Source organism: Geotrypetes seraphini, chromosome 10 (assembly GCF_902459505.1).
Source record: "Geotrypetes seraphini chromosome 10, aGeoSer1.1, whole genome shotgun sequence".
Lineage (NCBI taxonomy): Eukaryota > Metazoa > Chordata > Amphibia > Gymnophiona > Dermophiidae > Geotrypetes > Geotrypetes seraphini.
Genome location: NC_047093.1, coordinates 91,269,987 through 91,294,900, shown reverse-complemented (window position 1 = coordinate 91,294,900; position 24,914 = coordinate 91,269,987). Strand labels below are relative to the sequence as shown.

The following is a 24,914-nucleotide window of genomic DNA, read 5'->3' as shown; positions in this document are numbered from 1 at the left end:
ACCCCTTGGGGGGTTTTGCCTGTGGCTTTAAGAAGTAGAGCGGGTGCTTTGCAATCTGCTCCTTGGAGCTTATTACCTCACACTGAGGTCCTCGTATTAAATATTAAAAATTAGTAATAGATTTAATATTAGATTTTGTGAGTTTCTTCTGCCCACAACCTGTGTCCCTTTAAGCAATTGTTTTATGAAGTACTTTTGTGCTTAAATTGGGGTTATTTTGTGGTAATTAATGACATCACAGCTATAACTGGATCTTTTGCTGACCCATGAGTCTGTTTATTGAAGTAAACCAAATCGAGCCCCTACTTCAAGAGATGATGCGGGATATATACTAAGGCTTAGATTAGACAAAACTTACCAGGTAAGCTATTGTTAAGAAGATCAACATACTGATCAATAGAGGTAAGGACCTTGTATCCAGCAGAGTTGATACCTGCTCGAGGTTGGATACCTCTATCATAAGCCTGCAGAGAAAGGACAAAGGCCCCGTTATTCTTGGGGAAAAAGGGCTCATGAAGTAGTTGAAATATCTTCCCCCTATGACTGACCATTTCAAAGCAGCAAACCACATTCACCCAATAACACTGCTAGACCTCGTAGCTCCCTCAATGTTTTATTCCAAGCACAGTATCATCTGATACAACAGAATGGCAGCTTAATTATTGCACTGTGCAAGTGGGTAGGGTGCAATCTACCTTGTTTCCTAAAACTCTAAGTGAATATGATCATAAAGTGTTTACACTTCTGCCAATCAAAACAACTCGGATAATGTGAAAAACCAACTGTAATTCAATAAAACACTTCCACAATGGTAAGATGCACACTGTCTAATGGTGTATTAGAAAACAAAGTGCAAGTTGAAATGTCAATTTTAAATGGAGGAAAAAGCCTCAGACAAGGGCCCTCCCATCTCCACAATGGTGGAATAGTGGTGATGGAGCGTTCACCTCACTGGCTAAAAAACCTCCTTTACATTGAACAAACACTGCACTGAGTTAAAGTGTGATGAAAAATACTGTGCGATAGATGAAGATTTCAACTTATCTGAGTTGATCGGTACACCGGTACACCATTATGTGTTAATAATTTTATATTGTGTGTTTATATATGAAAAATGAATGGAAAAAAATGTGTTATAATTAGTACTATTATGGGGGCGGGGTCTGGGGCGGAGATTGAGCGGGGTCTAGCCCACGACTTAGCCTGTGTTTTGGATTTCGGCCCCTTAATGTGATTGAGTTTGACACCCTTGATTTAAAGCTTTTATAGCACTAACTAATGTAATACTAATTCTCATCACCTGACAGGACCTTTTAAAAATTCATCCTCCCGCTGAACAAAGATTCAAGAGAGTCACAAGCCAAGAAAATTAACATTGTTTGTCTTCCTTATTACTTTGCCTCTTCCAATTTAGAATCACCTCCTCTTTCTCCCCCAAGACCAACCAAAGGAAGATAGCTGAAGCTAAGCCAATGCTGACTCCCGGAAACAGAATGGTTTTGAAGGTGCATTCCAGACCCTGATTTCTGATATGATGGCTACTGTTAAATTAATACTCAAGTGAGGCAGTTAATGAGGAGTGTTAGGTTAGTGGTACTGATGAACCCTTACAATTGACATCCTGATAACTCCACAGACAGGTGACTTTCTGTGTGAGTGGCTTAATAAAAAAGGAAGACGCAGGAATCCTCTATTATAAAACCATAAGCACGCATGCGCGCTTAGGGTTTCGTGTTCCCTGCCACCATGCTGTGTGCCTCCATGCCAAATTCTATTTCAGGCGCTTGGGGCGGCTTGTGACGGCAGTGGAGGTTTGACTCTTGCGCTGCCGGTTTGACTGCTGCGCTGCCGGGACGCCTCTTCTCACCCCCGGACTAGCAAACGCAGCAGCCACTGGGCATTTGCTAGGCCGGCTCACTTCGATAATGCGAGGTGGGCCGACCTAGCAAAAGCCCCGAGGTTGCCCGGGCTAGCGGATGCTGGTCAGGGGGAGCAGGGAAAGGAGAAGGCCTACTGCTGGACAAGGGGATTAGGTAAGAGGTGCTGCTGGATGTGGGGGGGGGTAAAAGGAAGGGAGAAGGCCTACTACTGGATAGGGGGAGCAGGGAAGAGGTGCTGCAGGACAGGGGGGAGGTAAAAGGAAGGGAGAAGGGCTACTGCTGGACAGGGGGAGCAGGCAAGGGGTGGTGGTGGACAGCTGAGGAAAGAAGGAAGGAAGGAAGGAAGGAAGGAAGGAAGGAAGGAAGGAAGGAAGGAAGGAAGGAAGGAAGGAAGGAAGGAAGGAAGGAAAGAAGGAAGGAAGGAAGGAAAGAAGGAAGGAAGGAAGGAAGGAAGGAAGGAAGGAAGGAAGGAAGGAAGGAAGGAAGGAAGGAAAGAAGGAAGGAAGGAAAGAAGGAAGGAAAGAAGGAAGGAAAGAAGGAAGGAAAGAAGGAAGGAAAGAAGGAAAGAAAGAAGGAAAGAAAGAAGGAAGGAAGGAAAGAAGGAAAGAAGGAAAGAAAGAAAGAAAGAAGGAAAGAAAGAAAGAAAGAAGGAAAGAAAGAAGGAAAGAAAGAAGGAAAGAAAGAAATACACACACACATCTATTCTAGCACTCGTTAATGTAACGGGCTTAAAGACTAGTGGGGAAATAAGAGGATAGGGGAGATAGGAGTAAATAAAAAGAGAAAAGGCAACAAAAAGGAAGAAAACGAGGTGGGAGAAGATAAGCAAATTTACCATTTTGCTCTCAAACAACACCAGACCATAGTGGCGTGGGATAAGGCAGAACCGGTTCCTCCATTTTTTGTTGTCTTCCAGGTACTGGAACAGATTCCCTGAAAATATAATTCCATCCTCCAGTGGCACCTAGGAGAGGAAAAAGAGGCAAAATCAAAATAAGTAGCCAGGGCATTCACATAAGAAAACACAAAAGCAGCTGTGTACACTAAAACTTCTGACCTGTAACTGATTGACTTGTCTGAAACCACAATGGTGCACATAGTTATTTAGTGCTTAACTTCTCCCTTGTTTATTTTTTCAAATTTTTAGCATTAGGACCATAGTGTTCTTAATCCAGCAGTGCAAACCAATACTTAGTTTCTTCTTGGCAAAAACAAAATATTTTCTTTCCTCTGTACATATAGCTAATAAAGGCCTGGACAGAGGAAATAGGCACATGAAGATATTTTATTATTACATGAGTTCTTTCTTTTTCTTTATTTAAATTTTTATTTTTCAAAATAAATATACAAAGTGTACAAATAATTATTATAAATATGCAAATATACATATATGTAAATATACAAAAGATAAATTAAACATGAAACAGACTAGTTGTACATATCACAGTTAATAAGCGGGAAGATAGTATTATTTATAAGTCAATTCAACCAGTGTCTCATGTCAACCAAACCCAGCAGGGCCAGTACATATAATTTCTGAATAGGAGAGAGTTCCCAATGAGCATCATACTGAGCATCCCAGGCGACTTAATTAACTGACAAGAAGTGACTAAATATATTTTATAAATATTACATTGAGATAATTTTATGTCAACGGTCCAAGTCACAATAAAGTTGAACAGGTCTCCATACTTTGAGAAAAGAACTAATAGAATGATGTTTTTCAGCTAGTACACTTTCAAATTTGTTAATATGCATACAATGTTCCACCACACAATGTATTCTACCTTAGATAAGTCCTTCCAACAGTGCAAGATGTTTTTAATAGCCAAGAATAATAAGATGTTAAGTAAACGAACATTGGGTTCAGGCATAGAATATGCGAGATCATGTTGTCCAAGAATAATAATTTTAAGATATAAGGGTTCATTAATATTTAGAATGGTGGATATGGTGATCTAGACTTTATCCCAATACAATTTAATATCTGAGCATTGGTATAACATGTGCGGCAGTGTACCTTCAAATTTTCCACAGGACCAGCATAGATTGGAGCCTTCTTTGGAAAATTTAGCAAGTTTATGTGACGTCCAGTGGGATCGATGTAATAAAGTATATTGATTGAAGGACTGGAGCCGATCTAATAGATTTGAATACTCTAGTCCACACTTTCTGCCAAAGCTCATCATCAGCAGAAATGTCTAAATCCGGATGCCATGCACTCATCATTAGTGATATAGACACAGGTGAAGTTTGTCTCAATAAAGTGTACCATTTAGAGGCAACACCTTTAAGAGGAGCTATAGTAATAATATTTTGAAGAAGATCAGGTATTGGTTTCAATTTTAGAAGTTACGGAATTGAAGCACACACAACGAATTTTAATTGAAACCAATTAATATATTGCTTGGCTGGTAGATTAAATTTATCACGCACTTCTTCAAAAGCCGACCATCGATTATTATATAAAAGATGTTGCAATGTCCAGATACCATATTTTTGCCAAATAGGCCAATTCAAGGCGATGTTATTGATTTTAAAAGTGTCATTGTTTCATAATGAAATCAATGTGGTGTCCATAATGCGTCAGGGTACATGTGTTCTTTCTGACCGAATTATATACCAGCAGACTGCACAACAAAATAAAGTAATTCTCCAGTCAGTTTCCCTATAAAGCAATGTTGACACTGAGGAATGCAGGTACAAACCTACTGAAAAGGAGGGCAGGGAGGAGGGGCTCCTTTGGGTTTCTATGCCAATTGAGTGAGAACCAAGGTTAAGAACTGGTAGCCAAAGCTTTCATTCTCATCTACCTGGGATTTCTCCCTTATATTATAATCTCCTGCACAACTCGCTCAGCCCTCCAATGCTATGACAGCCTTCAGCCTGGAGCCCTACAATCATGGTCCCTAAATGCAACAATTAGCTGTCATCCCTTCAACAATAAAAAGGAGCCCAAGAGCAGGCGTGTGGGCTCTCCTCTTCTCCATACCTCTCCTCCTCCAGCCCCCTCCACCCCCCCCCCCCTACCAGCATAGTAATAGCAGGCTCAGGGCCCTGTCTGGAGGGCCTTTGTGCATTCGCAGACGTCAACATGATGATATCTGACAGACACCACTCCTCTTACACGTTCTACCCAAGACTCTGCTCCCTTCTCAAATGCTCATGCCCACTACTTTCAAGCAAAAATACAAGCCTTAAGAGACTCGCTTAGCAATAAACCCACCTGCTACATCAATCAATATAAAATGGAAAACACAGTCCATGCAGACATGACATGGAACTCATTCAATGAACCAAATTGGACACAATTTCACCAACTATTCAAAAAATTACGTGCACGCATACTCTCCCGTTGACGCCTGCTTCCCAGTACTAATGTCTAAGGCTTCATCCAAGTTTCTAGCTGATCTCTACACATGGCTAGTAAACACGCTAAATAAAGGGGGGTTTCCCAAAGAAAAAGGCCTCATCATCATCAGACCTATCCTGAAAAACATAAAGAAACCAACCGCTCAGATTGAGAACTACAGACCTATTGCCCTAACTCCCCTCTTCATAAAACTAATGGAAGGACTAGTTCAATCCCAACTAATGAACCACATAGGAAAGTTTCACCTACTCCATGATTCCCAATCAGGCTTAGACAATCATTCAGTACAGAAACTGTAATTGCCTCCCTCTTGAATGATGTATGACATACTGAGTAGAGAATGACACGGTGAAAAAATTGGTCCCCGTCACCGCCCCGTCCCCGTCTCACCATCCCCGTCACCGCCCCGTCCCCGTCTCACCATCCCCATCACCGCCCCGTCCCACCATCCTCTTCACCGCCCCGTCACCGCCACTGCCACCCCATTCACCGCCCCGTCACCGCCACTGCAATCCCATTCACTTTTCTTTATTTACGTATAAAGGAAACATTCTTTAAAACTTTAAAACTTAGTTAAATATTAGTTAATAACTATACAAAAACAAAACACGCAGAGAAAAAATTAATTAATATAAATTCCCTGACTTCCCTGCACTGTCCCCCCTTGAAGGTCTGTCCCCATCCTGAAAGCCTGATGCCCCCCCCCCGACGTCCGATACATCCCTCCCCCCGAAGGACCGCCGACTCCCCAACAATATCGGGCCAGGAGGGAGCCCAAATCCTCCTGGCCACGGCGACCCCCTAACCCCACCTCGCACTACATTACGGGCAGGAGGGATCCCAGGCCCTCCTGCCCTCGACGCAAACCCCCCTCCCCCCAACGACCGCCCCCCCCAGCCGACCCGCGACCCCCCTGGCGACCCCCACGACCCCCCCACCCCCCTTCCCCGTACCTTTGGTAGTTGGGCCAGAAGGGAGCCCAAACCCTCCTGGCCACGGCGACCCCCTAACCCCACCCCGCACTACATTACGGGCAGGAGGGATCCCAGGCCCTCCTGCCCTCGACGCAAACCCCCCTCCCCCCAACAACCGCCCCCCCCCAGCCAACCCGCGATCCCCCTGGCGACCCCCACGACCCCCCACCCCCCTTCCCCGTACCTTTGGTAGTTGGCCGGACAGACGGGAGCCAAACCCGCCTGTCCGGCAGGCAGCCAACGAAGGAATGAGGCCGGATTGGCCCATCCATCCTAAAGCTCCGCCTACTGGTGGGGCCTAAGGCGCGTGGGCCAATCAGAATAGGCCCTGGAGCCTTAGGTCCCACCTGGGGGCGCGGCCTGAGGCACATGGTCGGGTTGGGCCCATGTGCCTCAGGCCGCGCCCCCAGGTGGGACCTAAGGCTCCAGGGCCTATTCTGATTGGCCCACGCGCCTTAGGCCCCACCAGTAGGCGGAGCTTTAGGATGGATGGGCCAATCCGGCCTCATTCCTTCGTTGGCTGCCTGCCGGACAGGGGGGTTTGGCTCCCGTCTGTCCGGCCAACTACCAAAGGTACGGGGAAGGGGGGTGGGAGGGTCGTGGGGGTCACCAGGGGGATCGCGGGTCGGCTGGGGGGGCGGTCGGAGGTTCTTGGGGGGGGCGGTCGTTGGGGGGGAGGGGGGTTTGCGTCGAGGGCAGGAGGGCCTGGGATCCCTCCTGCCCGTAATGTAGTGCGGGGTGGGGTTAGGGGGTCGCCGTGGCCAGGAGGGTTTGGGCTCCCTTCTGGCCCGATATTGTCGGGAAGTCGGCGGTCCTTCGGGGTGGGGGTGCGAGTGGTCCTGCCGGGGGGGGGGGATGTATCGGACGTCGGGGAGTCGGCCGGGCAAGAGGGCTTGGGCTCCCTCTTGCTCCGATCGCGGGTGCGGGTGGGAGCGCATTATATGCGTGAAAATACGGTAAATAGCGGTTCCTAGAAGGGGGTACATTGGCCCGCGGGGACAAACCTGTTCACCGTTTCCGCGGTCGGTGAATGGCCTTGTCCCCGTCACCGCAGCGACTGCTAGTTTTCTTCCCCGTTTTCGGCGGTGACCCGCGGCTTAAATGCGGTGGCCGCGGGTAAACCGTCACCGTGTCATTCTCTAATACTGAGTAAAGGTCTAAATGCATTAGTGATACAACTAGACCTCAGTAGTACATTTGACCTAGTGGACCACGACTTACAGCTGCTTTGCCTAGACTCCTTTGAACTATCTGGAAATGTCCTCCAATGGATCCAAGGCTTCTTAAAATGTTGCAGCTACCAAGTGCAGTCTGGAGGGATCCTATCTGACAAATGGACCAGCAAATGTGGTATTCCTCAAGGCTACCCTCTATCACCCCTTCTCTTCAGTGTCTATCTATCCTCCCTGGGAGCTCATCTAAAAAGCATATATGTTACCCACTATAGTTACACTAATGACATTACTATTGTCCTCCCTGTCACCTGCCTACCACCTGCAGAGATTCAAAGAATAGACTCGGTCTTATCCACTATAGAAGGGGTGGATGTCAAACTTCAAGTTAAAGGTAAACACTGAAAAAACTAAGTTTTTTTTCTAGCCACCTCTACCAACTGCACCTTGGACATCCTAACTCTGAGAGGAAATACCTTACCCATCACCCCTTTGATTAGAATACTGGGAGTTCACCTTGATAGACAGCTATCTATGAGCACTCAAGTGGTCATACGCAAAGGCTTCATCATGCTTTGGAAACTAAGATCCATAAGAAAATTCTTTGAACTTGCACCTTTCTGATTACTAGTCCAATTGCTAGTGTTAAGCCTCCTGGACTACTGCAACATTTCATACCTAGCAGGACAATGCAGGCATTTCCGGAAACTGAGTACCATCCAAAACACAGCAGTGAGACTAATCTTTAACCTGAAAAAATTTGACCACATATCTCTATTCTACCAAAAACTACATTGACTTCCTGTCGAGGGTTCGAGTTCTCTTCAAATCCGGATGCCTTGTCTACAAAGCCCTATATGGCCTACTGCCTAACTACCTAACTGCTCAATTCTTGTTCTCGTCGCCAGGCCGCTCCACATGTTCCCGATCATTTTTTACCTACCCTTCAATCAAAGGTTGTATTCAGAAAAGATTTGTTAACCGACTCTTATATACCAAGCCGCTTCTAGGATCCTGAACAGGGTCAAAGGGTTAAAATATCAACATCATATATGCATTTTAGATAGCTATTAAAAACCCATCTGTTCTCAAAATTCTTCAAAGCAGCATACTGATGTGAAACTATTGTTAACTCGTTGATGCCAATATTCTATCTATTGTAGCTCACCGACAATGGACAGCCCATCTCTTTTGTAAACTGCATAGAACCGAAAGGCTTTTGCGGTATATAAATAAAAATTTATGTTACTTGCGTCGACGTCCACACATTTCCGGATGCCCTCCAGCCGCGGCCCCACGTTTAGTGTGCCGTGGCTTCAAAAACTTTGGAAGTGCAAGGAGGAAAATTTGTTGCAACGTGACAATGCTAAGCCTCATACAGCATAAATGACAATAGAGGCAACTACAATCTTTCTTCATCCGCCATACAGGCCAGACTTAGCACCATGCAATTTCCATCTTTTTGTGAAATTGAAGGAATATTTTCAGGGGCATCTGTTTGACTCAAAGAGGTGGAAAGGACTCTGAGCAGCTGGTGATATGATGTGCAGTTCTTTCGTGACAACTTTCAGAAACTTGTCCATCACTGGTAGAATGTGTGGCGAATAGAAGCAACCATGTAGAAAAGTAAATAGATGTAATACCAGAGCAAGTTTTAAGCATTATTTTTTATTCAATGAAATAGCTTCAATCAAATAAAAACTTATGGAGGTGGCGGCCTTACTTTTCATTTAATCCATGTGCATATGTGTAACCTCTACCGTTTTCTTGTGCACTAAATTCCTTTGAGTCTAGGACAGTAGTGCAGACATTTTGCACTATTTTGCACTATTACATATTATAAACCTCTTGCACTATTACAACAGCCTCCCAGTGTTTCAGCCAAGGTCACATAATCCTTGGGGCTGAACTGCTGACTGGAATCATTGCTGATCCTAACTCAAAGAGTCTCTCTGTCTCCCTCATGCTTGTTTTCTTAAGAAAATATTTTCCTCTCCATAATTGTAGCTCTGAAGGCTGTATCCTTGTTTTTCTGTCTGAACAATGCAATCCCATACACTATCTCCTCCCAAAATCACTGGCATATAAAAGAGACTTATTTATGTCTATTGACTAAAAGAATACTCTTTTCTTCTGGTGAAACACTTATCGTTAGAACTTTGGAGACATCGCTACTCTTTCACAACATTCATTACAACCTTCAACGGGGAGGATAGGTGGATAGGCATGGTGGGTTTAAAAAAAAAAAAATTCTCTGTAGATCCTCTGTGTTATTTTTTAACAGACAATTCTTTCTGCTAGCTTGCAAATTGACTGTGCTTTATATGACAAACAAGCTCTTCTCTCCAAAGTTTGATCTTAGAAAGTCCCCAAAATTGCTAACAGAGAGGGGCAGGAGTGTAGCCTTGCATGGGCCTGGGATAGCCTGGACCCATTTTTCCTTAGGCCCACCCAGCGGCCAGGCACAGCTTCCATGTAGCTATCAAGGATACCCAAGCCCCACCAGCTGATCCATTCATGAATGGAACTTAGCACTTTTCTGGTGCCAGCATAAGTAGCACACTGTGCTACTGCTAACTCATGAGTTTAACAGACTAGAAGCAGCTCTGTATTTCTTCAACTGGTAGGGTTTGGGGATCCCCACCAAGTTAAGGTAGTTTTAATTTTAATAGGGCAGCAGGGGAAGGCATAGGAAATGGGTGGAGCCTAACACCTACCCATGTTAACTATTACCCCACCCCCAAACCCTCAAGGCTGGCTACACAGGAGGCCTTTTCAGAAGCTTATACACATGTATGTAGCAGTATTTACACATGTAGACTGACTACACTAGTAAATTGGAATTTCAGAAGTTTGCATGTGTAGCTCTCTGGAGCACTGAGATTTCAAGGGGCTTTGGCTTGGACAGACCAAAAAAATATATAAAAACTTTTCCCACCAGAATACTTGTATATTCAACAATTTTGCTGTCATCTTTAGTACTGCTCCAAAGCACACCCAGATTTACAACTTTTCAGCCTGGGCTTTCAATGGGGGCATGAAGGGAATTACCCTTACTCCCTAATTTTTTTTCTGTCTTTATTGTATAAAAAAAGACCATATTTGGCAAATTGTGAAATCTGACCAACTATACACATAAGTGCCAGCATTTATACCTGAAAATTTCAAAGTCACCACTTTCACATATAATTACTGCCACTTATACGTGGAAGCTGCAGAGCACCGTCACCCTTTTTCTACATGCAGCTTTGGTAAAACTGCTACTCATGCATTTGGCAAAACATTTGTAAAATACTGGAAGAACTGTGAGTGTCCTGACTTGGACATTCCAATTCATCCTTTTGGGTTCTAAATGATATATGGGCCAAACCTGTCCTACAGAAACCCACATTCAGTCAGGATTATAGACTAATCTGCAATAAATATTAATGAGAAGCAAATTTCTCATTAAAATTCATTGCAAATATCCTGAAAATCCATGGAAGATTTGGAAAACACTATCTTGGACAGTTTCCACTGTAAGCACACAGTCACATGAGGTTCAGAGCAGTAACACCTTCTAAGCAAGAATGCGACATAGTACTCTCCCACATGGATTACTGCAATGCGCTATTCAACGGTCTAATGGCAAAGAACATACTACATCTCCAGCGTGTACAAAACACAGCATTCGGACTTCTAAAAAACCTCCGTACCCGTGATTGTCTCCCAGGCTCTATCGTTGGCTCATTGGCTGCCCGTAGCCAAATGTTGTGTCTTTAAGGGCCTGATGCTAGCATTCAAATCCTTATACGATATGACGGCCGAGCTTCCTCTGTATTTGTCAAACAGGTCCCTCCATTCCCAGGATGAATATGCCTCAAAACGCCTCCTGCAAACTGCCAAATGATGTTCCCACTCCCACTTCATACCGAGCTACTGCAGATCAGATCCCTTGAAGGACTCCTCAACTTTAGGAAAACAATAAAAACATACCTCTTCACCTAACTCCCCTTTCCATGACTGATTGATTGCAAAGAAATGTATATTCGTACTAGATCCCAGTATGGGTCACATTAGGACAAAAACGTGAGTTGAAAAATCTTCCACTGTAACTATGGAAAATTTAACCTGTAAATTGTACATTATGTATAGTGGTATTAGATCCCTCTAGTATGTATCGAGTTAGGATAAAAACTTGTGCTATAATTATGGCAAGTCAAACTGTATTTTATGTATGCTTAACCTGTAAACCATTAGATAGATAGATTAGATAGCTAGAGAGAGGTGTAGTGTAGGAGCTTCAACTTCTTTAAAAAACATATTTCAATCCTTTGTGTGCAAATCCTTTCCTGCAATGCTCTGTCCTGGTAATTCAGTTGATTGTCAGTGCTGCATGCAGATCTATACAAGCATCTTTCTGTATATATCTCAAGTCCTCTTTGTTTCCAGGACTCTGTTGCCTGATAGGTCATTCTCTGCATCCACAGCCCCTTCAGTAAGGGAATTTTTTTTTAAAAAGGTCATTCTCTGCATCCACAGCCCTTTCAGTAAGGGGATTTTTTTTTAAATGTTTCTTCCGAGTCTGTTATTTGGAACCTTGTTTCCTTACACTGGGTTCCTTAAGAATGCAGAGAAACTGCTGAGGTAGCATACAGGCCAAACCATTGTTTCATAGCAACTCCTGGATGAGGTTCTGGAAGAAATCCCAGGCCTCGATCTACAACCACAGAACTGCCACTGTGATAACTGGACTGGATGTGCAATCATGAGACAGCAGGATAACAGGCCAAAAGAAAAAGTTAGAAGTATATCTGACAGTTCTACAGAAGTTCTTTCTGAGCAACAATAGATAAAGAAAAATCTATCACTGGGTTGTGCATAATTACAAAACAATTTGGGGGTTTTGTTTTTTATGCTTTCTAACACACACAATGTTGAAAAGGATTATATAAAAGGGATCCCCGTTCCTCCGCTGGTACAATATCTCTGCAATCAATAAAAAAGACAATTTACCAGATTTGACATGCAGAAAAAAAATGTGATTTTCTCAGACAAATGAAAAAAAAACCCCAGAAATATCAGGTTAGTATTTGGTCTTCAATTGCTCTCTTCGGAAAACTTATAGAATGTTGGCCATCACTTTATTCCCAACACCCTCCAGAGTTCTGATCCAAAGCAACATAGGCAGATAGGGAAAATTAAGTGTGGCACCAAGACACTTTCCTAGCTATCTCTTCCAAGCTTTCATACACACCCTACACACATATATTCTCACATTTATCTATACCCCCAGGATAATTCCTAGAAACAGACACCCCTAATACCTTGTAAATCCCAACACCACTACTAGATAGTGCTCCTACATATCCATCCACCTGTCCATTACACTTTTTTTACATATCCACACCAACTTACAACCCACACTTCTGCATCCTCATACCAACCAACTCGCAACCCACACTTCTGCGTCCTCATACCAACCATTAACATCTCTCCCACAAAGCCACTGGCAACCCACCCTCATTGGCTCCATGTTTCAAATATCTAAGGATTATCATTGACAACAGATTAACTTTAGACCCACTGGTAAATGCTCTAGTGAAATCTTGTTCTATGCTCTTAGACAATTCCAAGTTATTTGTCCATTTCTGGATCACAAGTCACATTATTACTCATTTTAGTTATCTCAAGACTCAATTATTATAATATTGCCTATGCTAGACTCAGTCTTTTACAGAGACTTCAAACTGTACAGAGCTTGGCCATCAGGATCATCTGTCATGCTAGTCACTTTGATCAGGTCTTGCCTCTTAAAGCGATATCGCTGGCTGCCAGTCGCCTATAGGATAAGATTTAAAGTCCTTAGCTTAACTGACAAGACTACACTCTGGTACTCGATATCTCTTCTCTCGTATCATCCCTTACACCCCATCCTACACTCTCTATTCATTAGACAACTGCCGTCTATCTTTTCCCCATTTCCTCTGCATCTTAAATCTACCTGTTCTCTGCATTTTTTATTTTTTTTTACCTAGCACCATCTCTCTGAAACTCACTTCCCTAAGCATTTACAACTAGAACTGTCTTACTTAAAATTTTAAGCTAGCCTAAAATCTGTTCTCAACCACTTCTGAAACATGACTCGCTGACCATCCTACTCCTCAGTCATTGCACACCAAAAACAGCTTCTCTCTTAACTCTTCTCTGTTAATTCCTTTCCTATCTTTTAACTTTTCTGTTTATATTGTAGTTCTTTGTCAAACTTTATACTTTTTCCGGCCAATATTGAAGATGTTCAACTGGCTAGAAATTTATTAAATCAATTGTTTGTGGCTATCTGGTCATTTTCAGGAGCATTTAACCAGTTATCTCCACTGAAAATGACTGGTTAGTGCCAAATTCGAAAGCAGCTAACTCAGTGGTCTCAAACTCGTGGCCCGGGGGCCACATGCGGCCCGCCAGGTACTAGTTTGAGGCCCTCAGTATGTTTATCACAATCACAAAAGTAAAATAAAAGTTTCTTGATCATATGTCTTTAGCTATAAATGACAATATTATTATTAAGACTTAGCTGAAAAGAAAGATTTATAAACTATAAAAAGTTTTACCTCATGCAAAATTGTCATTTCTTTAATAAGACATTAACTATTTTTTTCTGAGGCCCTCCAAGTACCTACAAATCCAAAATGTGGTCCTGCAAAGGGTTTGAGTTTGAGACCGCTGAGCTAACTCATGGGCATTCTAGGGGCGGAGTCAGGATTGCTAGGACCACCTCCCAGTGACATTGGGTAGCGCCATACCTTGAAATCCTGTTGTGTGAAATTAGAGGTGGTGCACACTGGACAGTCATGCCAACTTTGGGTGGACTGAGAGGGTAGAGAATAGTGTATTAAGGTATTTGAAGACCTTGTTGGTAATAACTTGAAGGGTTGTCAACATAAATTAATTATATGTTTGCAGAATATTTCAGTGGTCATGGGTAGAGGTAGATATAGTGCCTTATCAAGGGATAAAACAGAAACCGAGGCTGAAACAATTGGTTGCAATTCCCCTCGTCAGTTTTAGAACTAAATCTGTTTGGGATAGGTTGAGAGGCCTTTGTCCGATTGTTTTTTTAAAACTGAATTTAGCTATTTGGGTAGAACAGATTATACTCTGGGATACGGTATGAGTTTCTATCCACGATCCTTATGAAATTGCTGATTTAAAAAAAATAAATTGATTACAAGATTAGACACTAAAGATTCAGACACTAAAGATTGAGCCATTAAAGAGGTTGAACAGACTGAAAATGTATGGAATAGCTCAGTTAGAGATTCTTTAGAGTCCATTACACCTCCCAAGGAAAAGATTGTTCAGAATTCTTGGGCTTCTTGATTTGATAATAATTTATGTTTATTAAAACAGAATTTGCGGAAAAGCAAGGAGTGATGAAAAATGCCCCTCTTGGGATTCGCAAGCACATCATCATCAGACAGTACTGAATTATTGCGATGCTGTTCAAACTGCTAGATGGACATTTTATGGCAAAAAGATTGAGAAGGCACCCTCTCGCTCAAAGGAACTCTTTGCAGTGGTATTAGATTTAATCAGACCCCCCAAATAATGTGCAAATTCCAAATACTGTATTGTCATAGAAACATAGAAAAAAGCAGCAGAAAAGGGCTATAGCCCACCAAGTCTGCCCATTCCAAGTATCCCCTCCCCTGAATTTACTCCCTTAAAGATCCCACGTGAGTATCCCATTTTCTCTTAAAATCCATCACGCTGCTGGCCTTTATCACCTGGAGTGGGAGTCTGTTCCAATGATCCACTACTCTTTCGGTGAAGAAGTACTTCCTGGAGTCGCCATGAAACTTCCCTCCCTTGATTTTCAGCGGATGCCCTCTGGTGGTCGAGGGTCCCATGAGCCAGAAGATATCATCTTCTGACTCGATGCGTCCCGTGATGTACTTATATGTCAGTGAATGATTTTGCAGGCTTCACTGAAAAAGTGGCGAATATAGCAAAAAAAACTTTGATAATGCTATACCACCTATAGAGATGGCTCGTCTTGTTGTCCACTGAAAAACTGTGGCTTTCTTTCATGAGGGTTACCCAACAACAGCAGGAAAAATTTTTCACAAGGTTGAATAGTTCACCCGCTTTTGTGAGTCTTCTCCTGCACTCCTGCTGAGGAGCCTCTCCTTCGAGCGGCAGCAGGAAAGACTTTCCTAAAATGTCACCTCCTGCTGCATAATCTATTTTATACCTACGAGTCACCTAACCTGTATTAGCATGAGCTAAGTTTTAGCACAAGCATGTCAAAGGAGGGCGGGAAAACCATTTTATTTTTACCACCATATGTAAAATAAATCATTACAGAGAAGGAAAAGAAAACTTTTTTATATTTGATAAAAATCTCTTTTTAATCTTGCTGTACATTGTACATGAATAAATGTGTAATTTGCACTCATTATTTTAGGTATTTATATACTGCTTATATACCCCCACGGGGATCCTTATATACCCCCACGGGGATCATTATATGGTGGTCAAATAATCTAAGAACTCCTTTTACTAAGGTGCGCTAGCGGTTTTAGCGCACGCACCAAATGCTAACGCCTCCATAGAGCTTGCGTTAGTATTTTTCATTTAGCGCAAGCTAATCTTTAGGGCATGCTAAAAAGGCTAGCGCACCTTAGTAAAAGGAGCCCTAAGTGTCCTCCCTATCTGTCCTAGTAGGCTCACATTATGAAAAGGTAAAACTGATCTTGCAAACTCATCAACTCATTAAGTTTTATTATTACCTTATGCAAAAAAAAAATTTAAATGTTTGCAAATAAAATGCAGATTCTTCTAAGTCCTGCCACTAATATACCCCTGAACTGCTGAATTAGAGACTGTGATTCTTCTTTTTGCATCCTTCCTCCAACTCTAAGGTAAAAGATAGATGGGAGGACAGATACCACCCGTGACCAACAGGTAAGGGAGAATGAGCTGAGGCAGCTGTTTTGTTCTGTTTTTAGCACATACTTAAAAGAAATATTGCTCACTAAAATGGAATGAAAAGGACTAACAAAGGGAAATAAATTTCATGTGACCTTATGCACCCTTGATAAATCCACTATCTGGGGAATAAACCTGACCTGGAGCTCCCATTTTGTGTGAATGTTTCCAGTCTATTTCAGTCCCTATCATGTAAACTGCTACAGTCATTCTATCAGTATGTACACCTTCTCTTCCCATATACTCATTTTTATAATACTCCCTTCAAATTAAGGCTGCCCCACAGACGGTGTGAGGACAGAGGAATGAGGCGTGTTCCCACAAGTGGCACAATCTCAAGAAATCCAAAAATCCATGATGATTTAGAGAAATAAATTCATTAGACACTTCCACATTTCTGCGTCACATATTGTACTTAGAAATACAAAAGTGTGTTATGCAATGCTTACCTATAATCAGTGTTCTCCGACAACAGTCATACAATGAGCCACACAGAATGATCTTGCAAATTTGCCAAGTATTGACTCAGACAAATTTTGAGGTGCAGTTTTTAGGCACTTGTAGGGCCTTTCCAGGAGCCACCAGACCTACCATCTACTTAGCCTAAAATTTAACTGAACTGCAAAGAGGCACACTTAATGGGGCAATATGCAGCTCACTGCACTGTTGTGACTAACACCAGTTAGAGAAGCACCTATTTTTTCAAGTGTTTGGAATGTGTGCAGAAATGGCAAGCTTAAAGCAAAAGGGTCACACCCTTGATGTGGTCTGATTGGGGGGGGGGCGCGCATGAACACATCATTACAGATGCTGGAAGTTTGTGCTGACTATGAATGTTGTTTACATACTGACTCAAAGAAATTAAAGGGAATAGATAGTTACAGAACTGGTGACGAAAGTGTGTCACTATCAGAAGACATACCCAGTATAAACTACAATAAGCAGATTATCATATGTATTTGTATCACTGTTAATCTGCTCAGAAGACTGATCGTTTGAGACCGTTGTGTGAGTCATGCCCACCATCTAATGTCTCACTGCTCTCAATCATTGTACATTATCATAGAATTATATATTAAGACATTTATCTTGATGTAAACTTGTAGGTATCTTTAGTTAGATTTTTCAAAATATGTCAGATGTATCAGGGTTCTGATGCATTTCACATTCGATGCCTCAGAGAACCCATTATAAGGTGTCTTACACTACTGTTTAAATAAACAATCTCTTTAAACTGACTTGAAAGCGGCAGCCAATTAGCTAGTGGTTCTGCATGGGCAGGAGCAAAGGAAGGTCGTTCCTGTTGCGATTCACTGCTGGACCACCAGGTACACGGGGAAAGGCAGGAGGGAGTTAAAGATAATTAGAATCGGGATGAGACAGGAGGGATCCCTCCTGTCCCAGCCACTGCTGGACCACTAGGTCTCATGGCAGGCCCGGCAGATGGCCGCTGGACCACCAGGTCTCATGGCAGGTCCAGCAGGTTTAGGAGGGGGTCGGGTCAGTGCTGACCCGAATATAAACCGAGACCCCCGTTTCTGGGAGGTGCTAAGGGTTCATGCATTATGGACATGCTAACTAGTTAACGAAGCAGTAACGTCAGCCCATTCTCCATCCACATCAATTCTCCACTCATGTCACGTTGCTCTCTCTCCCCCTCCCCCCAAAAATATTAAAATTAAAACAAAACCACACATTTAGCTTGCAATGATACAAAACAAACCAGAACACTGTATGTAACCCCTATGGGATTTAAAAACATTTTTCCGAGGCTGAGAGGGCTCCAGTCTTGCGAAGAGATTAATTGCTGTAGAATTCTGAGAGACATATTCTGAGAGAAAAACATGCAATTGTGGGTTGCCCTGTTAACCAGGGGTAAACATTCTGGTGGCTGCTGTTACCCGGGTGTGTCAGTTACTAGATAACTTAGGATAAGATAGGATGCTGCTAAGGGAGCTAACACTGGTAGAGAAATATTATTGGTAAAGAGGAAGAAATAGTGTCTGTATCAATAGTAGTTGTACAGGCTAAGCTTGAGGATAGCCTGTGTCTGTGAGTGGGCTTTGAGGAACGCCAGGAATTTAAGAAAGGTTTCTTCTTTTTTTTTTTTTTTTTTCTATAAGGAGTTGAACAGCAGCACAGTTTAAACCTAAAGTTAGAGCAGGCAGGGAAGGTAGAGTTGAGCCTTGAGCTAAGGGAGGCCTGTTAGCTGAGGGGTGTAAGAGCCTTATGTTAGAGTTGAATTATAAGTTTCTTCCACAGCCTTCAGAACATCAAGATCCAGAATTCAGTCCAAGGAGTCAAGGGTTCCAGTAGTACTTGCAATCAGAAGTAAGCTGGTTAACGCACAAGAGATAAGGGCTTTTTTTGTTTGCGTGCACACAGCTTTTGGGACATTTGATTTTCCTTTTTACTTGGCTACTGGTTTTATACTGGAATTGCTAATACCTATATGTGATTCTAAACAATGAACAATTTTAATTAGAATGTTTTAATACATTTTTAATTAGTAATTACTAATTGTTGTTGTTGTTTTTTTTTTTAATTCTTTATTTATTTTGAATATATTATCAAGAATAAACTTCTTGTACAGAATATGATTAAGTCAACATAACATAAAACAAATGAAGTAACATTTATATAACAAAATTACTATTTACTCAATCAAAATTAAAGTCCCAAAAATTTGAGATCCAATATGTTCCTGAGTGAGAAACTATTTAAAGGAAAAAGAGAAATTCAAATTACAAATTAGGCGGTCAGATGAGAATGGACCAAGAGTAAATTTATGCATTGAGATTTTCTTAATCCCCTTCAAGGCCCCTCCTGGAGAGAAATCCTGTCAGCTGTGAAGGTTCAAAGAAAATATAATTGCAAGATTTATACTTTACAATGCATTTACAAGGATATCGTAACTAATTGTTTTTTAAACTATATTTATTCTAAATTTATAAACTGGATTCAGTTAGGATTATTTAAGGAAAAAAATATAAGAAACATATAAAACACACACTTGTTTCCTTGTCACTTGTTCTGCCCCCCTACTTCATGGGAGCATTTGCTCAATTTCTTATATAAGAACAAAGTTTAAGTGTTTTATATTAAGATGTATGAGTAACGTGTGCTCTGTGGACTTAATTCCTCAGAGGACCTTGCTTCTCCCAGAGAGCTAGGTTGCATCCACAGAGCTGAAGCCCTGCCCTTCTCCATTATGAAAGAGAACTGTTCCATATTACATAGTAACATAGTAGATAATGGCAGATAAAGACCCGAATGGTCCATCCAGTCTGCCCAACCTGATTCAATTCAATATTTGAGACCACATGGCTGTATGAGAACCTGAATTAGCATTATTCTCTCAACAGGTGTTTTAGCCTTTATTTCTAACAATCTAACACAACTTGGGTTTTCTATCTAAGTCTGGAGAACAGTGTTATTTCCACAAGGTGTGGACACACTTCTAGCTTGAATAGGAAAGTTGGTAGAGCGAGAAGATTCTGTGACAGCTGAACTGCCTTGAAGTCATCAATTGCGAGTGCTTATTCTTTATTTCATGTTATTAAAGTTGCTCAACAAATACAGAGTCTGGCTAGTAACACTAAAATTACAGAAGTAAGGGTTAGCTGAATAGGAGCCTCTTACAATAACAGAGCGAGTTCAATAGTGCTTGGCAACCTCAGAGGAGCCATTATTTTCAGCACAAAAACCTGAAAAAATTCATGGTCAAGACTATACAGTCTGCTGTAGCTGTATAGTGAGATTCAGTCAGCACATACTTATTTATAATATTTTTATTGTAAGATATTGTCATCTAAACTCTTACCTGTTTAGCAAATTTGTTTGCTGTGTCTTCTATTCCCCTTCCCAATTTTATTGTGCCTCATCCTCCAGAGGGGAGTACTGCCTGATGTATCAGCCTAATAAGCAACTATGAATTAGCAAGTAAGGCAGTGCTCACTCTGTAGAGAGTGGGGCTACATTTAGCATGTCCACATTAGGCTGTTTTTGCTGGGTTATGTGTGTGCTAGAACCTCTTAATAAAAGATTCCCAAAATGAAATAAACCTTAACATGAGCATCTGCTGCCTCACCTACAGCATATAAAGTTTTTTGACTTTATCTCATCAGTCCAGTGCTTCTCAATCCTCTCCTGGCGATACACCTTGCAAGTCAAGATTTCAGAGACAGCACAGTTACTTACCGTAACAGGTGTTATCCAGGGACAGCAGGCAGATATTCTTTACGCATGGGTGACGTCACCGACGGAGCCCACGGTACGGACCTTTTTACTAGAAAGTTCTAGTTGGCCGCACCGCGCGTGCGCGAGTGCCTTCCCGCCCGACGGAGGAGTGCGTGGTCCCCAGTTAGTATAAGCCAGCTAAGAAGCCAACCCGGGGAGGAGGGTGGGACGTAAGAATATCTGCCTGCTGTCCCTGGATAACACCTGTTACGGTAAGTAACTGTGCTTTATCCCAGGACAAGCAGGCAGCATATTCTTTACGCATGGGTGACCTCCAAGCTAACAAAGAGGGAGGAGGGATGGTTGGCCATTAGGAAAATAAATTCTGAAGTACAGATTGGCCGAAGTGCCCATCCCGTCTGGAGAAAGCATCCAGACAGTAGTGAGTAGTGAATGTGTGAACTGAGGACCAGGTGGCCGCCTTGCAGATTTCCTCAATGGGTGTGGAACGGAGGAAAGCAACAGAAGCGGCCATAGCTCTTACCCTGTGGGCCGTGACAGCACCATCTAGTGACAGACCGGCCCGAGCGTAACAGAACGCGATGCAAGCTGCAAGCCAGTTGGATAGCGTCCGTTTAGAGACCGGTCGACCCAAACGATTCGGGTCGAAGGTCAGGAAGAGCTGAGGGGACAAGCGGTGAGCCCTTGTACGATCGAGATAGTAAGCCAGGGCACGCTTGCAGTCAAGACTGTGCAATGCCTGTTCTCCGGGATGTGAATGAGGCTTCGGGAAGAACACAGGCAAAACAATGGACTGGTTGAGGTGAAAGGCTGAGACCACCTTTGGAAGGAACTTTGGATGGGTGCGCAGAACCACCTTGTCATGGTGAAAAATAGTGAACGGTGGATCGGCAACCAGTGCATGAAGCTCACTAACCCTCCTGGCAGAGGTGATGGCAATGAGGAAAAGAACCTTCCATGTCAGAAATTTGAGCGAAGTTGTGGCAAGAGGCTCAAAGGGAGGTTTCATGAGGGCAGACAAAACCACATTCAGGTCCCAGACGACCGGAGGAGGCTTCAGAGGTGGTTTGATGTTGAAGAGGCCCCTCATGAATCGGGAAACCAGAGGGTGAGCCGTGAGAGGTTTTCCTAGGACAGGCTCATGGAATGCCGTGATGGCACTGAGATGGACTCTGATTGAGGTAGACTTGAGGCCTGCGTTGGACAGGGAGAGTAAGTAGTCCAGAACAGTTTCCACCGCTAAGGAGGTGGGATTGTGATGATGACGGAGGCACCAAGAGGAGAACCTGGTCCACTTCTGATGGTAACATTGGAGGGTGGCCGGCTTCCTGGAGGCGTCCAAAATGAGACGGACAGGCTGAGACAGATTTCCTGAAGAGGTCAGCCCGAGAGAAACCAAGCTGTCAGGTGGAGGGAAGACAGATTGGGATGTAGTAGAGACTGATGTTGCTGTGTAAGTAGAGTAGGAAACACAGGTAGAGGAATGGGCTCCCTGGAGCTGAGTTGAAGTAGAAGGGAGAACCAGTGTTGACGAGGCCACCGGGGAGCTATGAGGATCATGGTGGCTCCGTCCCTGCGGAGTTTGGATAAAGTCCGCAACATCAGAGGTAGAGGAGGAAAGGCATAGAGGAACCGATCCGTCCAGTCGAGAAGGAATGCATCCGGGGCCAGACGATGAGGAGAGAAGAGTCTGGAGCAGAACTGGGGCAGCTGATGGTTGTGAGGAGCTGCGAATAGGTCCATCTGCGGAGTGCCCCAGCGAGCAAAGATGGAGTGGAGCGTGGGAGGATCCAAAGTCCACTCGTGAGGTTGAAGGATGCGGCTGAGATTGTCGGCCAGGGAGTTCTGTTCGCCCTGGATGTAGACAGCCTTGAGGAAGAGACTGCGGGCCGTGGCCCAGGTCCAAATGCGAAGAGCCTCCTGACAAAGGGGGCGAGATCCGGTGCCGCCCTGTTTGTTGATGTAGTACATGGCAACTTGGTTGTCCGTGCACAGAAGCAGAACCTGGGGGCAAAGAAGGTGCTGGAAGGCCTTGAGAGCATAGAACATGGCTCGTAGTTCCAGGAAATTGATGTGATGGAGACGCTCCTGCGGGGTCCAAAGACCTTGGGTGCGTAGGTCTCCCAGGTGAGCTCCCCATGCATAAGGGGAGGCATCCGTGGTGATGATCATGGAATGCGGGGGCAGATGAAAAAGAAGGCCCCTGGAAAGATTTGAGGAGTCCAACCACCATTGTAGAGATCGCTGAAGAGACGATGTCACAGAGATGGGATGAGAAAGAAGATTCGAGGTCTGTGACCACTGGTTGGCCAGAGTCCATTGAAGTGTTCTGAGGTGGAGTCGTGCCAGGGGAAGCACATGTACCGTCGAGGCCATGTGGCCCAGGAGGACCATCATTTGTCTGGCAGAAATGGAGTGATGAAGGAGCACCTGACGACACAGGCGTAGCAGAGTTCGCTGACGATCGGAGGGGAGAAACGCCCTCATTAGTGTGGTGTCGAGAACCGCTCCGATGAACTGAAGTCGCTGTGTGGGGAGCAGATGCGACTTGGGGTAGTTGATCTCGAACCCCAGAAGATGGAGGAGAGAGATGGTATGATGAGTGGCTTGTAGCACAAGTGGAGACGTAGGTGCTTTCACTAACCAATCGTCCAAGTAGGGAAACACCTGGAGGTTGTGAGACCTGAGGAAGGCCGCCGCCACAATGAGGCATTTGGTGAACACTCTGGGAGATGATGCCAGGCCAAAAGGTAGCACCTTGTACTGATAATGGCGATGGTGCACCTGGAATCGTAGGTAGCGACGTGAGGATGGATTGATTGGGATGTGAGTGTAGGCCTCCTTGAGGTCCAGGGAACATAGCCAGTCGTTCTGAGAGAGATGAGGGTACAGCGTGGCAAGGGAGAGCATTCTGAACTTCTCCTTGACGAGACACTTGTTGAGGTCCCGGAGGTCGAGAATGGGACGTAGGTCTCCTGTCTTTTTTGGAACTAGAAAGTAACGGGAGTAGAATCCCCGGCCCCTTTGTTCCAGAGGTACTTCTTCGATGGCATTGAGTAGAAGGAGGGATTGGACCTCCCTCAGGAGGAGGGGGGTTTGAGTTGAAAGAGAAGCAGACTCTACGGGAGGATTGTCTGGTGGAAGAGTCTGGAAGTTGAGAGAGTAGCCGTGGCGGATGATGTTTAGGACCCACTGGTCCGATGTGATGACCTCCCAACGGCTGATGAAGATGTGAAGCCTGCCTCCGATCGGCTGAGGAAGAGGCAATGAGGGTGGAAGACTGGCTAAGCCCTGGAGAGAGGAGTCAAAAGGGCTGAGATGGTTTGGCAGGAGGAAGAGCCTTGGCCGGTTGATTAGACTGGGCACGAGCCTGGGTGTGCTGGTGTTGGCGGGCCCGCCTAGGTTGCTGTGGAGGTGGATTGAGCGGCCTAGCGGAGAACCTGCGTTGATAGGAGGTTTGTGGCCTGTAAGGACGAGCAGGTGGAGCCTTTTTCTTAGGTTTTATGAGAGTGTCCCATCTGGTCTCATGGGCAGAGAGTTTTTGCGTGGTAGTATCCAGGGACTCTCCGAATAATTCATCACCAAGACATGGGGCGTTGGCTAATCGGTCTTGATGGTTGACGTCCAGATCAGAGACCCTGAGCCAGGCCAGGCGGCGCATGGCCACGGCGATGGCAGATGCACGGGAGGTGAGCTCAAAAGAGTCATAGATAGAGCGCACCATAAATTTTCTTAGTTGAAGCAGGCTAGAGACGTGCTGTTGGAAAAGTGGAACCTTATGCTCTGGCATGTACTTTTGCATGGCGGAGAGTTGCATTACCAGATGTTTGAGGTAGAATGAAAAATGGAACGAGTAGTTGTTTGCCCTGTTGGCAAGCATGGCATTCTGATAGAGCCGCTTGCCAAACTTGTCCATAGTTTTGCCCTCTCTGCCAGGAGGGGTGGAGGCATAGACACTGGAGCCCTGAGTCTTTTTTAAAGTGGACTCCACCAGGAGAGACTCATGAGGGAGTTGGGGTTTATCAAATCCTGGGATTGGTATAACCCTATAGAGGCTGTCCAATTTACGGGGGGCCCCAGGAACAGTCAGCGGGTTCTCCCAATTTTTATAAAAAGTTTCCCGTAAGATATCATGCACGGGCAACTTTAGGAATTCTTTGGGAGGTTGATCGAAATCTAATGCCTCCAGGAAAGCTTGTGACTTCTTAGAGTCAGATTCTAGAGGCAAAGACAAAGCACCCGACAACTCCCTGTGGAATTTAGAGAAGGAAGATTGTTCAGGTTTAGATGCGGTATCGGGTGCCGAAGGCTCTTCATCCGACGACGATGCATCCTCCTCGGTACC

At 44.0% G+C, this 24,914-nt stretch overlaps 1 protein-coding gene across 2 annotated transcripts in view; it reads right to left on the bottom strand.

Moving 5' to 3' along the window:
* Nucleotides 1–24,914, bottom strand: part of LOC117367398 (protein Niban 2-like) — a 284,588-nt gene that overhangs the window by 70,654 nt on the left and 189,020 nt on the right. For both annotated transcript variants that reach the window (XM_033959886.1, XM_033959887.1), the window contains exons 3-4: nucleotides 2,716–2,844; nucleotides 359–464 (exon numbers count right to left, since the gene is read on the bottom strand). In XM_033959886.1, coding sequence (XP_033815777.1) covers nucleotides 359–464; nucleotides 2,716–2,844 — 235 coding nt within the window. The remainder of the gene's footprint in view (nucleotides 1–358; nucleotides 465–2,715; nucleotides 2,845–24,914) is intronic.